At 50.1% G+C, this 21042-nt stretch overlaps 1 protein-coding gene and 1 long non-coding RNA gene across 2 annotated transcripts in view; both read left to right on the top strand.

Annotated features, from left to right (window-relative positions):
- The window catches only part of ZC3H7B (zinc finger CCCH-type containing 7B), a 61421-nt gene that overhangs the window by 7988 nt on the left and 32391 nt on the right, over nucleotides 1-21042 (top strand). Inside the window, exon 2 of the mRNA XM_058741197.1 lies at nucleotides 17667-17725. Coding sequence (XP_058597180.1) covers nucleotides 17673-17725 — 53 coding nt within the window. The 5' untranslated portion in view covers nucleotides 17667-17672. The remainder of the gene's footprint in view (nucleotides 1-17666; nucleotides 17726-21042) is intronic.
- On the top strand, nucleotides 19940-20463 carry LOC131518794 (uncharacterized). Its single transcript, XR_009265284.1, has 2 exons — nucleotides 19940-19992; nucleotides 20238-20463. It is a non-coding gene; the product is annotated as an uncharacterized LOC131518794 (long non-coding RNA).

Here is a 21042-nt window from a genome sequence, read left to right as displayed (position 1 = left end):
TAAAAGATAATTTTTTTCTTTTCTTTTCTTTCCTTTTTTTCTCCACCCTCCCACCCCCATCCCCACCCCCCGTCCCTTAAGTAGACTTCATGTCCAGTGTGGAGCCCAACCCGGAGCTTGAACTCACAACCCTGAGATCAAGACCTGGGCTGAGATCAAGAGTTGGATGCTTAACTTACTGAGCCACCCAGGTGCCCCAAGACTCTATTTTATTTTTTTCAAGCCTAGCTTTTCTGTGGAGAGTGGACATGGTGCCACCTACCTTTGAGATTATTGTAGGGATAAACATGATTCCTTAGGACAGGGCTTCTAAATCATCTCTGTCCTGCAGACCCATTGGGCAGCCTGGGGAAGCCCGTGAACACCTTCTCAGAATACCGTTTTTAAGCGGATAAAGTAAAATATGCAGGATTGCAAAGGAAACCCAATTCTCTCGAACCGTAGCTGGGCTTTTTATCAGTGCACTGAGAACCAGATCTGGCAGTGAGTCTAACATAAGCGCCATAATTCTGAAGTTGTGATGAGTGTGAACAATATTTTGTTGTGCCTGCAGTAGCTGAAATGTGAAGGAGCTGGGATTCCTAGCACGACACCATTGCAGCGTGTTGCCTGCCTTTGTAATTGAAGGGAATGCTAAATACCAGGTAGGGGGTAGTGAAAAAAACTTCTAAATGTTTGCCCATCCAAGTTCGTGGACTCCTGAGTTCTCTCTGGGGGCCGCAGGCCTAAAACCCTTGGCATAAAAGGTGGATGACACCCAGCACATAACCTCCAGAAATGAGCCAAGACCCCTGCTCGGCCTCTTTGGAGCAGAGGGGCCTCAGGTGGACAGACAGGGTGCACGGGGACCGTGGGGAAGGGATTCGTGCAGACCCGGAATTCTGACTGGTGAGGTCGAGGATGGCGAAATTGAACCTTTGCTGGTCTCTGAGTAAGCTGTCACCTTTGAGCCGGGAGGTCAGAGTGTGTGGGCTCCAGAGCCCAACTGCCGGGGTTCAAGTCGCCACTCTGTCCCTTATAGCCTGGGTAACTCTTGCAGGTTAGTTCACCTCCTTGTGCCTCGGTTTCCTCATCTGTAAAATGGGGATGGTGATAGTATTTTCCTGTGGCGTGTTGTGAGAATTATGTGTTCTATTTAAAGCTCTTTGAACAATATCTGGTAGGCGAGAGCGCTTACTAAAGGACTGAAATCAGCACCTTTGCTGTTATTCGAGGGCCTGTGAGATTCCGCTCACATAGCTGGAGAATAGGTTGGAGAGCGCGGCTTCTCTGTGCTGCCCAGAGATGAATCAGATGCAGCGTCTGCCTTCAGGAAGCTCAGGGTTCAGGGAGAGGGGGACACAAGCGCACGCTGTCCTTTAGCTAGGGTAAGTGCAATGGTTGTGCCGAGCTGGGGTGCTGTGTTAGCTGGGGGTTGGGGAAAGGGTCTTCCCGGTAGAGGAGCCACCTCAGCTGAGCTTTAAAGAGGCGCCGGGCACTAGCCAGGGTGGGAAGGAAGCAGTGGGCGTGAAGGCTGTTCCACACAGAGCGGGCAGCTTGGGTTTGACACTGTCGGAGTGTGACATTCCAGGCCAGTCATGGGGCCGGAGGGAGGCGAGGTACTTCCTATGGTGTGGTGTGCCTGGGGGGAGCCGCTTGGCCTTCGTCCTCCTGGTAGTGGGTGTCGTGAAGGTTTTGTTTGTTTTTCGATTTTTTATTCACAGGAAGTAGCAAAAACAGTACAAAGAATTCCCTTCACCCAGCCTCGCCTGCTGATGGCATATGGTGGTTGTACATTATCAGAATCAGAAAATCGGCATTGTTTCATTGTGAGACTACCGAGCTTATTCACCTTCCATCTTTAAAAAAAGGGTTTTTTTTACGTTTATTTATCTTGAGAGAGAGAGAGAGAGAGAGAGAGAGAGAGAGAGAGAGAGAGAGAGAACCAGCAGGGGAGGGGCGGAGAGAGAGAGGGGACAGAGGATCCACACTGACAGCGGAGAGCCTGATGCGGGGCTGGAACTCACAAACTGTGAGATCATGACCTGAGCTGAAGTCGGATGCTTAACCACAAAGCCACCCGGGTGCCCCACCTTTCATCTTAAAAAAAAACAAAACAAAACTGCATTCATCTGTGCGTGCGCCTATGTGCACCTGTTAAGGGTTTTGAGCAGGGGAGTGACGTTGACATGTGTGTTAGGCAAATATCCTCAACCACCAAATGGTAGACTGGAGGGGGCTCGTTGGAGGCTGTTAGCAGGAGCTGCTGAGGGCCTGAGACCCGTGGTCATGGAGATGGCAGGAGGAGCTGCAGGGTGGAGGATGTTTCAGAGGTAAGGGTGGAAGGAACTGGGGACTGAGAACTGGATGGCAGTTGGAGCTATGAATGGAGTTTGGGGAAAATGGAGGAGGAGCGGGAGCAGGGGAGATGCTGCGGAGTTTGGATTGTGGCAAGTTGGAGGAGCATCCAACTGGGATGGGCACCAGGGAGGACTTTGTGGACACATGGGCATCCGAGCTGGGTCTTAACGGATGAATAGGAGTTGGCTAGGTGTGTGTGTGTAGGGAGAGGGCATTCCAGGTAGAGCGCCTAGGATTAAGAAAGGCATGGAGGTCATGAGCGGCCTGGGTGTTGGACATCTAGGTGGCACTGCCCAGGGGTTAAGAGACATGAATCTGAAATATTGGGGAGGGGGTGAGCCTGGCAGGAGGAATAGATTTGTGAGTCATCGACGTGACTCACAAGATCATGACATGCAAGAGCTCCTCTGGGGAGAGCATGTAGAGGGAGGAGGACAGAAGTGCTGTCCCTTAAATGGAAGCTCAGGTGCGTTGGTCTTGAGACCTGGGCAGAGGAAGAGGAGCCCCTGACAGAGCAGGAATGGTCAGAGAGGTGTGAGGAGGATGTGGCAGACGCAGCCGAGAATGTACTGAAAAAGGCAAGTGAAGAACTGTCCCTCTACGGGACTCAGCAACTAGAAGGTTCCTGGAATGGGGAGGACCCTTGGCAAGCACCTTCGGTGGAGTGGGACCGGGGCTGCTGAGATTTGAGGGGTGCAGGGGGAGGTAAGGCTCTAGAGACAGTATGGACAAGAAATGTTGCCAAGGAGGGGCGTCTGGGTGGTTCAGTCGGCTAAGCGGCCGACTTTGGCTCAGGTCATGACCCCGCGGTTCATGAGTTCGAGCCCCACTTCGGGCTCTGTGCTGACAGCTCAGAGCCTGGAGCCTGCTTTGGATTCTGGGTCTCCCTCTCTCTCTGCCCCTCCCCTGCTCATGCTCGCGCGCTCTCTCTCTCTCTCTCTCTCAAAAATAAATAATAAAAACATTTTAAAAAGTTAAAAAAAAGAAAAAGAAAAGAAAAAGAAATGTGACCAAGGAAAGGAGGAGAGGTTGTGTATGATCCAGAAGGGGAGGCAGTTACTTGGAGGTGGGAGAGACACCAGCATGCTGACAGGCTGCGGGGTCCTGGGACTGGGTCCTGTTGCCTCATGGGCAACAGAGATAGTGATATGTGTGGGCCCTGGGGCCAGGCTGCCAGAATTTGAATCCCAGCTCTATCGTGTACCAGCTGTGTGACCTGGGGCAAGTCACTTCACTTCTTTGTGCCTCTCTTTTCTCCTCTGCAAAGTGAGACTAATAGTCTATCTCACAGGGGGTGCTAGAAGATATTATGTATAAAGAGATCGTGACGTGCATAAAAAAAAAAAAAAGAGAGAGGGAGATCACGACAGCCTCTGGCATGAGGTAACCACTCAGAAAATGTTATTATTACTTGATTATTTCAAGTATTTCTGTTTTTGTCATTTATTTAACACTCATTGGTTCTTTTTTTTTTTTTTAACGTTTATTTATTTTTGAGACAGAGAGAGACAGAGCATGAACGGGGGAGGGTCAGAGAGAGGGAGACACAGAATCCGAAACAGGCTCCAGGCTCTGAGCTGTCAGCACAGAGCCTGACGCGGGGCTCGAACTCACGGACCGCGAGATCATGACCTGAGCCGAAGTCGGCCGCCTAACGGACTGAGCCACCCAGGCGCCCCTCATTGGTTCTTTTTTAAAAAATTTTTAAAATATCCATTTATTTTTGAGGGAGAGACAGAGTGCAAGCGGGGAGAGGGGCAGAGAGAGAGAGAGAGAGAGAAGGAGACACAGAATCTGAAGCAGGCTCCAGGCTCTGAGCTGTCAGCACAGAGCCTGACAAAGGGCTGGAACCCATGAACCAAGAGACCATGACCTGAGCCGAAGTCAGACTGGGCCACCCAGGCGCTCCAACACTCATTCATTCTTATCTATATAATGCCTGGGTTGGATGAGTTAATATTCATTCATCCATTTCTTTTGAATTTCTGAGTCTTTCATCTTCAAACTCTTCTCCAAAGTGGGGGGGGGGGGCGGGGGGTGAGGGGGGAGAAACACAAAAAGCAAACAAACAAAAAACCCCTTCATGGTTCTCAGGTCAATGGTTTGGTCTTTTTCTTGGGAAGAACAGCCCATGGACATTCGGGCAGACCTGCAACACTGGGTTTAAAACCAGGCTGCTGGGGCGCCTGGGTGGCTCAGTCGGTTAAGCGGCCGACTTCAGCTCAGGTCGTGATCTCGCGGTCCGTGAGGGCTGTGAGTTCGAGCCCCGCGTCGGGCTCTGTGCTGACAGCTCAGAGCCTGGAGCCTGTTTCAGATTCCGTGTCTCCCTCTCTCTGACCCTCCCCCATTCATGCTCTGTCTTTCTCTGTCTCAAAAATAAATAAATGTTTAAAAAAAAATTTTTTTTTTAAACCAGGCTGCTGGTTCCCACTTGGGCTCTGCCCTACTGGGTTGATCTCAAGTCAGTCATCTCATTTTGCGTTTTAGATTCAAGGTGAATACTCTGTGGGGAAAAAAAAATCTAAATTATTCTAAGGTGTACAAAGCAGAGTGTTCTGTGTCCTGTTGCCCCTTGGCAGGTCCCAGTCCCCAGAGAGAACCAGTTAAATTGGAGAATATCTTGCAACCTTCTCGATGTAAACACACATTGCACACAGATGTGATCATACGACACACAGTGTTCTGGAATCTGCTGCTTTTTTTCTTTCTCAGTGTTGTAGGGCGGCATCTCCATGACGATGCACGTAGATTCAATAGCTGCACTGTACGGGGTATTGTGTAATTTAACGGATTAAGCTAATTCTCTACTGGTGGACATTAAAGTTCCTTCTAGCTTTTCACTCTTTAAAAAAAGACATCCTGTGCAAATATAATTGGGTGCTTGTACAAGGATTTGGGTAGATTAAGTTCGCGGAAGTGAAGTTTCTGGGTCGAAAGGGCGCTTTATCATTTAGAAGGAGTTTGGCTGCAAGTAACAATTCCTACCTCAAACCCGGAGTTTATTATAATCTCACGTGATTAATGAGGCGGAGCAGTTCCAGGATCAGCTAATTTATTGGGCTGGACACGTCATTCAACAGCTTTGCTCTGTCTTTGCGCTCTGCCGTCCCAGCGTGTGCTTCTCGATACTCCCCGTCCTACAGCAGCAAGTAACAGATCATTGCTTCTGCCCTGTACTAAGTGTGAAGAAAACCGTTCCTTGGCTGACTTCCCTTCCTTTCTCATTGGCCAGGACGATGTCACATGCCCTTACCTAAGCCAATCACTGGCATCCAAAGGGACTGTTGTGATTGGCTTAATCCAGTGCAGGTTCACCTGAGTGACTGGGAAAGGAACAGCCTTGGGGCTGTGCAGGGAGGAAGAGGGGCAAACCCGCCGGCTTCCTGGTTTTGGTAGATGTTGCTACGCCGCTTCGCAGCGATGCTGTCATTTCGCCCTCTCAGTGTATTTGCAGTGTTGGAAAGTGCCCATTCCTGCACCTGCATCCACTAGGCTCTCTTCTCACCGTGCTCTCAGAGGTGAAAAGTTGTTGCTTATTGTGTGGTTCTTTTATCAGTGAGTTTGAGTGTCTCTTCTTCATGATTCATGTTTCCTGTGGGTTTCCTGTTTATGTTCTCTGCCCCTCTTTTTAAGTAATCATAATGATTATAAAATAGTAATGGTTGACATTAAATGCTTATCCTGCCCCTGGCATCTCATTGAACCTTCGCAACAGCCCTATAAAGAAGGTATTAGTAAAAAAAAAAAAAAGAAGAAGAAGAAGAAGAAGGTATTAGTATCCCTGTTCTAGAGATGCGGGGACGTGAAACACAAAGAACTCAAGCAGCTTGTATACAGTTAATAAAGAACAGGTCTCGAATTTGAACCCAGGTATGAACCTGGGTATGTGGTCACAGACTGTGCTGACATGTTGGAATTGTTTCCTGTTGGTTCCTTAATTCATGGCTATTTCTGCGAAGAGCTGTTTGAGGTAGGTCCCGCTTGAAATTCCCAAATTATAAGAACATGGACCTAGAGTAGGGGGGTGGGGACTTCCCTACCTGGCAGTGGGGTCCTGGGGAGACTTGGGCCTGTTTTCTCCCTTGACATTTTTTATCCCTTGCACTTTTTTTCTTTAAAAAGATACAAGATTCGGGGTGCCTGGGTGGCTTAGTCAGTTGAGCATCCGACTTCGGTTCAGGTCATGATCTCACAGTTTGTGAGTTTGAGCCTTGCATGGGGCTCTGTGCTAACAGCTGGGAGCTCAGAGCTTGGAGCCTGCTTCAGATTCTGTCTCCCTCTCTCTCCACCACTCCCCCACTTGCTCTCTGTCTCTGTCTCTCAAAAACAAATAAACATTAAAAAAAAAAAAAAGACAAGATTTGGGGAGCTGGGCGGCTCAGTCAGTTAAGCATCCTACTCTTGGTTTCAGCTCAGGGCATGATCTCACAGTTTGTGGGTTTGAGCCCCATGTCGGGCTCTGTGCTGACAGCATGGGGACTGCCTGGGATTCTCTCTCTGCCCCTCCCCTGCTCGCTCTATCTCCTTTTCTCAAAATAAATATTACAAAAAAATAAAATAAACTCGTTTAAAAAAAAAAAGACAAGATTTGGGGAGCCTGGGAGGTTCAGTTGGTTGAGTGTCTGAGTCTTGATTTTGGCTCAGGTCACGAGCCCCACGTTGGAATCTGCACCGAGAATGGAGCCTACTTGAGATTCTCTCTCCCTCCCTCTCTCTCTCTCCCTTAGCCCCTCTCCCCTAGACACACACAGTCTCTCTCTCTCAAAAAAAAAAAAAAAAAAAAAAAAAAAAAAAAAGACAAGATCCATTGGCCCATGTGCTCCTTGCTCTTCTAGCAAGTGCCCTGAGCATGTCTCACCCCTACCCTCACCAACCATGCCCTACCCCTACCCTCATCATCAAGGAACTCACCTCCCTCTTCAGCTGAGAACAAATGATCTTTGAACCACTGTCTCAGTCTGCTGGGGATGCTGTAACAAAATACCATAGACTGAGTGGCCTAAACCACAGAAATCTATTTTCTCACAGTTCAGGAAACTAGAAGGCCCAGGTCAAGGGGCTGGTGGATTCAGTTTCTGATGAGAACCCTCTTCCTGGCTTGCATATGTCTGCCTTCTCATTGTGGCCTTATCTGGCCTTTCCTCTGGGTGTGGACAGGGAGAGAGAGGGAGTGCTCTTTAGTGTCTCTTCTTTTTTTTTTTTTTTTTTTCCCAACGTTTTTTATTTATTTTTGGGACAGAGAGAGACAGAGCATGAACGGGGGAGGGGCAGAGAGAGAGGGAGACACAGAATCGGAAACAGGCTCCAGGCTCCGAGCCATCAGCCCAGAGCCTGACGCGGGGCTCGAACTCACGGACCGCGAGATCGTGACCTGGCTGAAGTCGGACGCTTAACCGACTGTGCCACCCAGGCGCCCCTCTTTAGTGTCTCTTCTAATAAAAACACTAACCCTGTCAGACCAGGGCCCCCACCTTATGACCTCTGTGGAGGCCCTATTTCCAAACAGTCATATTGGGGATTAGGGCTTCAACATGTAATTTTGGGGGGATACAAGCATTCAGTATATAAATTCTGCCCCTTACCCTCCTCCCAATTCATGTTCTTATCATGTGCAAAATGCATTCATTCTGTCCCAACAGCCCCCAAAGTCTTAACTCATTCCGGCATCCACTCTAAGTCCCAAGTCTCATCTAAATATCTAAATCAGGTTTCATCCAGAGTAAATTCCTCTCTGGCTGTGATCCTGTGAAACCAGACAGGTTATGTGCTCCCAAAAAACAATGGTGGGACAGGCGTAGGATAGACATTCCCATTCCAAACGGAATCGGTCGCAAAGAAGAAAGAGGTGAGGTGCTCCAAGCAAGTCTAAAACCTGGTGGGGGCAAGTTCCATTTGCTTTGAAGGCTTGAGAATCCTCTTTGGCTTGCTGTTCCTTCTTGCTGGCTCACTGGGGCACAGCACCAGCCCCCCAACGGCTCTTGCAGTGGGTCACCCCCTGCAGCTCTAAAAAACGAATTGGCGGCCCCACCCAGGCAGCTCTGATGATCTGTGGATCGGGGTCAGACTTCCTTTTTTTTGAAGGATAGAGCGTGTTTGCATCCAGATAGCTCTATGGTCCGGTCCTGTAGAATTCAAGAAGTCCAGCAGCCTTCCTGCATTCTGCTGTCCACTTTTCTCTGACCCCTTTGGTTCTAACGGGCAGAGTTTCTGTTGATATAACCCCATCTCTATTTCTGACTTCTGCCGCTAGCTGATTAAGTCTGTGGTTCACACCCATACTCACCTCATCAAATGGCTGTTCAGCCACATCCTTACTGTTCTCTTCAGAACACGTGTTCCTTTTTTTTTTTTTTTTTTTTTTTTTGCGATATGAATAGACTGAGAATTTTCCAGCTCTTCGAATTCTGGTTCCTTTTGTTTAACAAATTGAATTCTTCAATTCATCTCTCATCTCTCAAATTTTACTATAAGCAGTAGGGAGGACCCATGCCACACCTTCCATACTTTGCATAGAAGTCTCTTCTGCTAAATATCCATTTTCATTGCTTGCAGATTCTACCTCTCAGAAGAAACTGGAACACAATTTATCTATCTATCTATCTATCTATCTGTCTATCTATCTATCTATCTATCTAAGTTTATTTATTTATAATCTCTGCACCCAGCACGGGGCTCAAACTCAACCCTGAGATCAAGGATCGTGTGCTCATCCTGCTGAGCCAGCCAGGCTCTCCACTAGAACACAATTTAGCCAAGTTCTTTGCCACTTTGGGACAAGGATCACCTTTTCCTGAGTTTCCAAGAACTTATTCTTCATTTCCATCCGAGGCCTCACCAGAATTGCCTTTAACACCCTTATTTCTACCGGTCATCCCTTCGTGGCAATCGGGAGTTTTTCTAGCTGCACCTCAAAGCTCCCTGAACCTCCTCCATATGTTTAAGGTATTTGTTACAGCAGCACCCCACCTCTTGGTACCAAAATTTGTACTCGCCTACTCAGGCTGTGGGAATAAAGTACTGGCTCAGAGCTCTACCCTAATGACCTCACTTAACTTGAATTATTTCTTAGAGGCCCCATCTCCAATACAGTCCTACTGGGGATAGGGTTTCAACGTACGTATTTGGCGGGGCCACAAACATTCAATTCATAGCAACCACCCATACAAAGGTTCTCCCAGAGGAAAGACATTGGGAAGGAGGGAGGGGTGTGGGGACTCAGGTGTTTGCTGGGGCTTGGGGGGCTTTTGCTTATTTGGCACTTTAACAAGGCTGTCCAATGCCCATCTCTCCAGGCCCTTTGAACCCAGGCTGTAGGGTCACTGTGTGGCCTTGAGCAACTTTCCTGGCTTCTTGGAACACTTTTTCCCTCCCTGATGGGGTTGTAGTGAAACTTAAAAAAAAAAAAAAAAAAAAATCACATTTATTTAACGATGTCTCATTTTCAGGTACGGTAAAGCCAGACACAGAGCTGCTTTTTTGTTCAAAACCTGTGACTTCTCATCTTACTTTAGGGTGAAGCCATGGCCCTTGCTCTGCTGATGGAGACCTCACATATGGTCTTCCCTGGTAATGTCACAGACCTTCCCATACACCACTCTTCCCACTGCCCACTCTGCTCCATCCACACTGGCCTCCTTGCTCTTCCTCAAATACACTGATCAGTCTCTACCTCAGGACCTTTGCACTCACCATTCTTTCTGCTTGAACACGTTTCCCCATGTGGCTTGCTCCCTTCCATCATTTTGATCTCTGTTCAAATTTCAAAGTTCAAACTTCCCTGAGTCTGCTATATAATTATAGCACCCTGTCACTCTATCACCTTATTTTTTTCCTTTCCTATGTGTATCCTTCCTGTGTGACATTATACATTTATTTCTTCTATCTCTCCTCCACCTGCACATATACTCTAAAAGAGGACTTTGTCACTTTTGTTAATTGCTAAATCCCCAGGGCCTAGAACATTTTAGGAATCCCTTAAGGGCTCATCGCACGGGTGGCTGGCTGGCTGCCTCCAGTGAAGCTCCTTTTTCTTCATGTTGTGGCTGTGGCCCTGCAGCCTGGTTTCCCCACTAAACTGTGAGGGGCAGGGGTTTCGTTTCTGTCATGGCTGAGTCCCCTGCCTCCAGAGCAGAGCTTGGCACAATGGAGGAGCCACTCACATTTAATGGCGGACTGAGGTCCTGATTGTTGCTCTGCCCACTTCCCCCTGCTCGCACAGGGCTGCTGCCTGGCAGCTGCTGTGGTTTTCCTTTCCAGGTGGTATGCTTCATACTTTACTTGCCCCTTCCATCTGGGTGTCTGGCACTTAGCAGGTGCTCTTTAGCTTACTTTCTGAGAGGCGCACGACTGGGCAAACCCAGACGTAGTACCAGACCACGCAGCTCTTGGGGTGGTCTGTCCCCCTCCTCGTTAGCAGGGCCCACGAGAGCGACCAGCAGAAGGTCCTTCAATCAGGGAGAGGTGAACCCAGTATCTGGTACATGGTAGGCACCCGGGAGACGTGGGTTTCCTTCCCTTCCTGCCACCTGACCTTCCGGCTTTCTCCTAGTTGTGGGCCAGGCCTGCTGGCTGACCCTTGTTGGCAGCCTCGAGGCGGGTTGGGGCCTGGGCTTCCCCATGCTCGTGTCTGTGCAGATTGAGGGGTGCCACAGGGACTTGTTGGGGGTGGGGGGAGGCTCAAGCCAGTCTCAGTGTGAGTGTTTCTGGACAGGTGTCCTGTAAGGAATGTCCATTCTCTCCCAGTCTCCTCAAGAAACTTGTCATTCTCCTTCACATCCAGCTCAGGAACCACCTCCTGCAGAGCCTTCCCCGGTTCCCCCAGTGGACCCACCGCTCCTTCCTCTCAGGTCCCAGGCCCTTTGCACCCACAGCCAGCCTGCATCACAGCTGACGGCCCACCTGTCTTTCCCCCTGCCCCCCCGCACTGGACCAGGAGGTCCTGGTGGGCGGGACTGGGCCTCAGCCACCAATTCATTTTGTATCTCCCCTGCCCCCACGCCTAGCACCAAGTAGGGAGGGCATAAATGTTGGTTAGACTGAACTGTACCCTCACTCTCCGGGGCTCTCTCAGAGGATACTAACTCACCAATGTGTTGGGGGAGTCAGAAAATCTTCCCGAAGGAGGGGGGATTCCCTCCTCATCCTGGGCCCCAGTAAGACCTGGGCCTCCAGCTTGGTGTTAGTTTGTATTACTCTGAATTTTAGCAGTGGTTATACTCTCACTGGAGAGGGGGTGTCTGAAGGCCCAAGCTATATGCATCTCCCCCAAGCATACCTGGTTTCTGGCTGATCTTGCGTATGGTGGCACTTTTTTTAAGCACTGCAAGGGCCCAGCCCCTTGGGACAGCCCTACCAGCCTGGCAAGATTGCTTATGAAATAAAATCGGTTTGCCAGCCCTGGCCTAGGGTCTGTACTCTCAACTGAATGACCCTAGAGTGGTCGATAATAGATCCTAGGACAGGACATTGGAAGAAGCATAATATTTTCACACAGAAGTCTTCCCCCAGATTGCCCCAGAGACCTCTGCCTTTCCTGGGCCATGAGTATTCAACACCAAACACGGGCTGAGGTGCCTAGGAAGGTTCCTAAGTGGTTCTACCTCTACTGTACCCTCGAGGAGGGAGAGCAGCAGCCTCTTTCCTGACCTAAAGTCAGCATTTCCAGGCCTGGCCCCCACTTGCTGGCTGCAGGCCTCGTGACCTCTCCGAGCCTCACTTTCTCCATCTCTCAAATGTAGGTCCCAGATCGGCTCAGCCCCGAGGGTCATCCGAGTCAAGATCAGATAAAATGTGAGAGATGTCAGGGATTTCATGAACTATTGGATGCAGCCTGACAGACGGCCTTCCCTTCCCTGACACCAATGAGCCAACTCCTATTCACCCTTCAAAGCCCAGTTCAAATGTTACCCCCTTTGTTTCCCAAATGTTTCAACTTTTTTGTGCCTCATCCCAGCCTGCGTTTACCACAGGAGTCTGGTTTGGGGTGGGGCTGGTGGGATGTTCTTGCCATGTCTCTAATTAGGTTATAAGACCTGGGTGCAGGTGGCCACGCTGGCCTCACCTTATAAAATGGGCCTGTAGCAAATGTTGAATGCCCCCCATAGAAATCCTGACCTACAAGCTACCACTTGTAAAGTGTCTGCTATGTGCCAGGCTCTGAAATGAGGACCCTCCTCTGTATTCAGCCCACCAGGAGGTGCTGTTTGTAATCCTCGTTGTACAAAGCAGGAAGCTGCTGATCAGGGAGGTAGAGTAGCCTGCTCTGGGATTTGAACCCTTCTCCGTGGCGCGGGCACACGGCAGTGCTGCTGCTCTGGGTTTTTGGTGGTCAGAGAGGAGGATCCGCCCGAGGCTGTGTGCGGAACCTCCTTCATAACCACCTGGGGCAGGGAGTATTTTTTTCCTTGGCATTGGATGCAGACTTAGGAATTCTCACTTGGGATGGATCTGGGCAGTGCTTGTTTCTGGTAGGTCTGCTCAGACTCCAGGGCTGGGAGGAGACTGGACAGCACTGCCCTCTGACTGCTGCAGTTTTCTGAGAGAACTACAGGCTGAACAGGGCTGGGGGAGGGCAGGGGGGCAGCCGCTCCCACCTGGTGTGAGCTGGTGTGGGGGTGTGGGGAAATGTGACCAGTGGGAGAGAGTCCGTGAAAGAGACTCGGAGTTAAAGAGAGTCATCAGACACTCTAGGTAGGGGAGGGCAGGGTCGGATTTGTGGGCCTGAAAGCACCCCCCCCCCCCCGCCGTGATGGCCTCAAGGAGGTGGGGGGGGGGGCAATGAGGCAGCTGGTCCCCTTGGCTGGGGGCAGGAAACAGCCCAGGTGGTAGGGAGGAATGGGGGCTGGATTCTGACCTAGGGCAAAGTGACGGGGCTTGGTGGTCATGGCCGTGACCAAGCCCTGTAGTGCTGGTTGTCTAGGCCCATGGGGGTCTGCTCCCCTGCCACAGGTCTGCTGCCCACTCTGGGCCACACTGTGTGGTGACGGGTGCACCCTTGCTTCTCCCACCAGGTGAACCTCTCTTCCAGGGCCAGGACTGGTCTCACCCATCTGTGGTTCCCCAGGCTCCCAGGAAACAGGACAAATGGGTATATGATGGTCCCATCAAAGGGAGGGAGAGAGGGGCGCCTGGGTGACTTAGTCCGTTAAGCATCCGACTTCGGTTCAGGTCATGATTAGGTCGCAGTTAGTGGGTTCACACCCCGCGTTGGGCTCTGTGCTGACAGCTCAGCGCCTGGAGCCTGCTTCAGAGTCTGTGTCTCCCTCTCTTTCTGCCCCTTCCTCCTTCCTTCTCTCTCTCTCTCTCTCTCTCTCTCTCTCTCTCTCATGAAAAAAATGAAAAAAAAGGGAAGGAGAGAGACTGCATGGAGGAGCTAGGCTTTGAAGGAGGAATGGGATTTCCTTCACAGGATGGCTGCCCAGGTGGAAAGAAGTGCAATGGCAAAAGTTGGGGGACAGGACGACTACCACAGACCATTCTGGCTGGAGGCCTGGAGGGGAGCTTGAGTGTGGGCGCGATGAGCACTGGTTTCCTAGACAGGAAAGCTGAGGACAGAAAGACTGACCAAGAGGTGTGCTTGACAAGGCAAGGTGGTCAAGACCCATCACTGCCTGCCTCCTGCAGGAGAACAGGGTCATCCCAGGAAACACCTGAAGTTTTTTTGCAGGAGGGAGGAACAGGGTTGGATAACACATATCCCCAAGGTTGTTGGACTTTATTTATTTATTCATTCATTCATTCATCCATTATTTTTTTTTTTTATGTTTACTTTTGAGAGAGAGAGAGCACGAGCAGGGGAGGGGCAGAGAGAGAGGGAGAGAGAGACTCCCAGGCAGGCTCCGCACTGTCAGCGCAGAGCCCGATGAGGGGCTCAATCCTGCAAACCCTGAGATCATGACCTGAACCGAAATCAAGAGTTGGTTGCTTAACCGACTGATCCACCCAGGTGCCCTGTGGTTGTTGGACTTGTCCTGCTCCAAGCGCTCTGCACGTGCTGTCTCCTGAGCCCTCCTGACAGCCAGTGGTGCAGGAGCTGCCTTCAGCCCCATTCTCCCCATTAGGAGACCATGGCCCAAAGTCACACGGCAGGTGTAAATGCTGGCATTCACACTCCCATCTGTTTGAGTCCAGAGCCCTGACTCATGGCCCTGGCAGGGCAAGCAGATGTCTAGTGGGCACATGGGCCCTGGCCCTGCCCAGTGTGAGGATCTGATGTGGAGTCTGAAGACTCGTGTGGCTTCACCCCTCCCTGGGAAGGACACATGGGAGGAGCGAGATCCAGGGAACCGAGATTCCCGATCTCACACTCTTAGAGCCTCACAGCCACCCTGCCAGGCAGGGCTTATCAGCTGACAAGTTACACAGAGGAGGAAAGTGAGGCACAGAGAAGTGAGATGGCCTGCCCTGGCCACACGGTGTCTCACAGCTGTGGGCATGGCCAAGGATGTGGCATTTGGTCTAATAGAGCTGTTTGCCTGCTCATTGGTTGAGTGGCCTTGGCAAAGAAATTTCATTCTTTGTGCCTCCCTGTCCTCATCTGTAAAATGGGTTAGTGACACCTGCCCCTCTTACTGGACAGGATTGTGAGGATGTGGTTGACTGGATGGAAATAAAGAACAAGGTAAGGAAGTTTTAGAAGGTATTAACACACTTGCTCCCTCCCCAAAGTATCTGGGTGTTTTTATACCTGTTTTTTTTTTTTAATTATCTTTTTAAAAAAATTATTTATTTATTTTTAAATTTACATCCAAGTTAGTTAGCATATGGTTTCAGGAGTAGATTTCACTCCTGAAACAATGATTTCAGAAGTCGATTCTTTAATGCCCCTTACCCATTTAGCCCATCTCCCTTCCCACAATCCCTCCCTTAACCCCGTGTTTGTTCTCTATATTTAAGTCTCTTACATTTTGTCCCCCTCCCTGTTTTTATATTATTTTTGCTTCCCTTCCCTTATGTTCATCTGTTTTGTATCTTAAAGTCCTCATGAGTGAAGTCATATGATATTTGTCTTCCTCTGACTAATTTCACCCAGCATAATACCCTCCAGTTCCATCCACATAGTTGCAAATGGCAAAATTTCATTCCTTTTGATTGCTGAGTAATACTCCATTGTATAGATATACCACATCTTCTTTATCCATTCATCCACCGAGGGACATTGGGCTCTTTCCATATTTTGGCTATTGTCGACAGCGCATGCTATAAACATGGAGGTGCATGTGTCCCTTCGAAACAGCACCCCATATCCCTTGGATAAATACCTAGTAGTGCAATTGCTGGGTTGTAGGGAAGGTCTCTTTTTAGATTTTTGAGGAACCTCCGTACTGTTTTCGAGAGTGGCTGCACCAGCTTGCATTCCCACAAACAATGCAAAAAGGATCCTCTTTCTCCGCATCCTCCCCAACATCTGTTGTTGCCTGAGTTGTTGATGTTAGCCATTCTGACAGGTGTGAGGTGGTATCTCACGGTGGTTTTGATTTGTATTTCCCTGATGATGAGTGATGTGGAGCATTTTTTCATGTGCCAGTTGGCCAGCTGGATGTCTTCTTTGGAGAAGTGTCTATTCATGTCTTTTGCCCATTTCTTCACTGGATTATTTGTTTTTTGGGTGTTGAGTTTGATAAGCTCTTTGTAGATTTTGGATACTAACCCTTTATCTGACGTGTCATTTGCAAATCTTCTCCCATTCCGTCGGTTGCCTTTTAGTTTTGATGATTGTTTCCTTCCCTGTGCAGAAGCTTTTTCTTTTGATGAGGTCCCAATAGTTCATTTCTGCTTTTGTTTCCCTTGCCTCTGGACACATGTTGAGTAAGAAGTTGCTGTGGCTGAGGTCAAAGAGGTTTTTGCCTGCTTTCTCCTCAAGGATTTTGATGGCTTCCTGTCTTACCCATTTTGAGTTTCTTTTCGTGGATGGTGTAAGAAAGTGGTCCAGGTTCATTCTTCTGCATGTCGCTGTCCAGTTTTCCCAGCACCACTTGCTGAAGAGACTGTCTTTATTCCATTGGGTATTCTTTCCTGCTTTGTCAAAGATTAGCTGGCCATACGTTTGTGCGTCCATTTCTGGATTCTCCATTCTGTTCCATTGATCTGAGTGTCTGTTTTTGTGCCATGTTTTTATGCCTTTTTACACCTTGGTGCCCCTGCTCATGCCTTCGTACCAGCCTTCTGCTGATGCAGGCCCACCTTCCCGGCTGCCCACCATCCTCTCTCTGTAACCACCCGATGGGGGGAGAGTGAGGGCCACACTGTGGGGCAGAGCGTGGAAGAGGCCCGTGAGTGGCCTGGACGGAAAATGCTGGCTTGAGACCAGGCAGCTTCCAGCCCCTTTCCCGCGGGGTGATGGAGCCCCAGGCTCAGGTTCTGACTCAGGAGGAGGCCCACCCCACTCTGGGCTGCCACTGGGTGGGAGCAGCTGATCCCAACTGATCTTCTAGCCCATACATAGTGCCACGGAAGCCAGCTGGGCCGTCTGGGTCTGGCGGGGAGCTCCCAGCCCCTGGGGGCTTTGCCCTAAAGACCAAACCTCTAGCTCTACTGCCGAGCCTCCCTTCTCCTTAAGCAGTTTCCACTCGCTGCCTCTCTGGAGCAAGCCCCCTGCGCGTGCTCGGTGCCATTCAATTGCTGTGCAACTTCAGGCCTGTCCTCAGCCTTGCAGAGCCTCTGTCTTCCTCATCCAGAACATGGGTGATTCCCTCCCTTGCCAAGACAGGGCACACACCATGCCATCTGGCCTGCTCCAGGCCAGGCTGGTTCAAAGTGCAGAGGGGCTGCTGGTGGTAAAAGAGGATGGCCTGGGTTCAAATCCTGCCTCAGCTATGAGCGGGCTCAAGACTGGGGCTCCCTGAACTTGTTTTCTCCTTGATAAAATGGAGACAAAATGACACCTGCCTCGTGGCACTGTTGAATGATTCAAAGAAACCCTTATACAAAGTGTGTGGTGCTGCATTGTAGCTATAGTCACTGGCATCGTTTTGCATTTTCCCTGTCTCTTCTCCCTGGACTGAGTTTGCTGTTCAAACAAGGTGTTCTCCTGGGACTTGAGGGTATCTGGTGCAGCACTGCAGCCCAAGCCATGTGTGAGAAAGGGCAGGAGGCCTCCATGCAGCTCCCTGCCCATCAAAGGAACAGCACAGAACCAGAGTCCAGTGGGGCCTGGGCGTGCAGGGCAGGAGCTGCGTGGTCTGGTTCAGACGGTCTCTATAGGTCACTGCCCCTCAGCGTCACCTGTGAAATGGGATGAGTGCAGGAATGAGAGGGAGCGCACAGTGGGATGGGGACTGCGACCAGCCACCGGCCCCTGCTAACTGATGGACTGTTCTCTCCCCCAGAGACTGATGGAGAGGCAGAGACGGAAGGCGGACATCGAGAAGGGGCTGCAGTTCATTCAGTGAGTGTGGGGCTGGCTGGGCGGGTGGGGGGCCAGGGACGGCCATGCCCGGGCTCTCTCCAGCTCTCCCTTTTCTTCTCACTCATCCTTTGCTGCTCAGGCTCCCTTGTGTGCTGGGGAGTGAGGAGATGGGTTGTGCTAGGAAGGGGCTGGCATGGCAGGGGCTGGGCGGCCGGGGGGCGATCTGTGAAACCACCCCCATGCACACACACTCCCTGACCCTGGTCACCCTTCAGTCCCGCTCAGCATACCACTGTACCTTCGCCCTCCTTACACGCTGGCACGCTCCCTGTTAATTCTCCCGCTTGCCTGTGCACAGCTTATAATCAATCAGTAAATCAGTTTCCACTTATTAAGCACACCTCTCAGGCTCTGTGCTGGGCCCTTCATGTCCATCATCTTCTTAATCCTCACAACAGCCCAGTGAAGTAGGTGGTCTTTTCTCCATTTTGCTCAGAGACGTTAAGAAACCCGTTTATGGTCACACAGCTATTAAGTAATAGGATTCTTTTTTTTTTTTTATGTTTATTTATTTTGAGAGAGAGCACAAGCAGGGGAGAGGCAGAGAGAGAGAGGGAGAATCCCAAGCAGGTTTAGCACTGTCAGTGCAGAGCCTAAGGTGAGACTCAAACTCACGAACTGTGAGATCATGACCTGAGCTGAAATCGAGAGTTAGACACTTAACCGACTGAGCCATCCAGGCGCCCCCAGTGATAGGATTCTAACCCAGGTCTAGCTGACCCCAAACCCACATTTCTTTCCATTATTTGTCCCTCAAACACATGCCATGTTTGTTTTTAATTTTTTTCTTTACACACAAAATATTTTCAGTAAATTTTTTTTACCTCTTAAATAGATCTCCAGAGGCGTATTTATCACGACACTAATGAAGTGTAATCTGCAGGGCCCCTGATTTGTGTGGGTCCTTTCCAAAGCCCTGGAAGGCTCCCTTAGCAATTCTTAGTTTCTAATTTTGTGTTCTTTTTCTTTTCTCTCTCTCTTTTTTTTTAATGTTTAACTATTTATTTTGAGAGAGAAAGAGAGCAGGGGAGGGGCAGAGAGAGAGGGAGACAGAGAATCCCAAGCAGGCTCCTTGCTCAGCAAAGAGCCCACCATGGGGCTCGATCCCAGCACTGAGAGATCAAAACCTGAAGGGATATCAAAAATTGGACCAGGAAAAAAAAAAAGTTGGACCGATATCAAAAGTCGGATACGGGCACCTGGTTGGCTCAGTTGATTGAACCCCCGAGTTTGGCTTGGGTCATGATCTCATGGTTTGTGAGTTCAAGCCCTGTGTCGGGATCACTGTTGTCAGCGCAGAACCCACTTCCAATCCTCTGTCTCCCTCTCTCTTTGCCCTTTCCCCCCGCTTGTACTTTCTTTCAAAAATAAACGAACATTTTAAAAAAAGAAGAAAATATTTTTTTAAAAAGTTGGATGATTGGGGCGCTTGGGTGGCTCAGTCGGTTAAGTGTCCGATCCAGATTTCCCCTCAGGTCATGACTTCGCAGTTCGTGAATTTGAGGGCGCGTGGGGCTCCACGGCAGAGCCTGCTTGGGGTTCTCTCTCTTCTTCTCTCTCTCTGCCCCTCCCCCCCTCCCCCGCTCACTCACTCGCATGTGTGCACACGCTCGCTCTCTCTTTCTCTCAATAAAGTTAAAAAAAAAAAGTTGGGTGATCAACTGACTGAGCCGCCCTGATGCCCCTTGTGTTTCTTTTCTTAAATAGGAATCCCCACAAAACTAGGATTTATGTCTACAAACCCTCATATAAACTCCCCAATTTTGTTCTCTCACACTGACCTCTAAAACACCACCTGCCTCTTCACCACAGACTGGGTCCCTTGTCACACACACGGTGTTCCCATCGCTCTGATGGTGCTTGTGTTGACATTCACATGCTGTCCTTCCTCAGCTTGCAACACGGTCACTTTGTCTTGCTCAGGCCACTGCGAGGGCTGTGGCCCACCTTTCCCTCTTCTCTAGGCCAGTCTTCCGTTTGGGGGAGGGATTTTTTTTTTTAAGTTTATTTATTTATTGTGAGAGTGAAAGAAAGTGCAAGCAGGGGAGGGGGAGAGAGAGAGAGGGAGGCAGAGAGAATCCCAAGCAGGCTCCTCACTGTCAGTGCAGAGCCCGATGCGGGGCTCAAACTCACAGATCGGGAGATCATGGTCTGAGCCGAGATTAAGAGTCTGTTGCTTAACGAACTGAGCCAGATTTGGGGGGAGTGTTCAAATTTTATTCAGAGGCCAGTCTTGCAGATACAGTGTTTCGTAAGAACTCTGTCTTTATCAACGTTTTTTTTTTTTTTGTTTTGTTTTTTTTTTTAATTTTTGGGACAGAGAGAGACAGAGCATGAACGGGGGAGGGGCAGAGAGAGAGGGAGACACAGAATCGGAAACAGGCTCCAGGCTCTGAGCCATCAGCCCAGAGCCTGACGCGGGGCTCGAACTCACGGACCGCGAGATCGTGACCTGGCTGAAGTCGGACGCTTAACCGACTGCGCCACCCAGGCGCCCCAAGAACTCTGTCTTTAACTTAAGTCACTGATTTCTCTGGAGCTGGACCTTTGAGCCCTGCCTTCTGAGTCTCCCCCCCCCCCCCCCCCCCACCTCCCTGGGTGAAGTCCATACCTGCGAAATGAGACAAGGCCCCTTCCCTCACAGAGGCATTGTGCTGGAGGTAAATGGTAGGTCGCTCTGTGTCCTCCTTCCCCTTTCCAGAGAGGAGCTCCTAGAAGGTTCAGCAATAGGACAGCCTCCCGGGAACCCCTATGTTAGTCTCCTAAGAGTTTGCTTTACAGGGTAACACAGTAGGACCTGCTGGTTTTATTTTTCAACATTTTTTTTTTTTTTTTTTAATTTTTGGGACAGAGAGAGACAGAGCATGAACGGGGGAGGGGCAGAGAGAGAGGGAGACACAGAATCGGAAACAGGCTCCAGGCTCCGAGCCATCAGCCCAGAGCCTGACGCGGGGCTCGAACTCACGGACCGCGAGATCGTGACCTGGCTGAAGTCGGACGCTTAACCGACTGCGCCACCCAGGCGCCCCCCTGCTGGTTTTAAAATTAACTTTTATCACATGTAGATTTTGTGTGCTTAGCATTTATTAGGCACCTCTGGGCACGGAGCACTGTAGGAGCTGTGAAGCAGCTTGCATGGGTGGGGTGGCACTGGCTTGTGTGGATGAGGTAACCTTCAGGTCAGAGTGTGCCCTACTGACCCGGGAGCTGGGGCTGGAGGGGAGAGGCTGGAGGTGGGAAGCCAGGCAGGAGGGTAGCCGTGGGGCCTGCCTGGGCAGTACAGGGAACAGGGATGG

Source organism: Neofelis nebulosa, chromosome 8 (assembly GCF_028018385.1).
Source record: "Neofelis nebulosa isolate mNeoNeb1 chromosome 8, mNeoNeb1.pri, whole genome shotgun sequence".
In the NCBI taxonomy this organism is placed as follows: domain Eukaryota; kingdom Metazoa; phylum Chordata; class Mammalia; order Carnivora; family Felidae; genus Neofelis; species Neofelis nebulosa.
The sequence above is the reverse complement of the archived record's forward strand: the minus strand, read 5'-3'. Positions and strand labels throughout refer to the sequence as shown.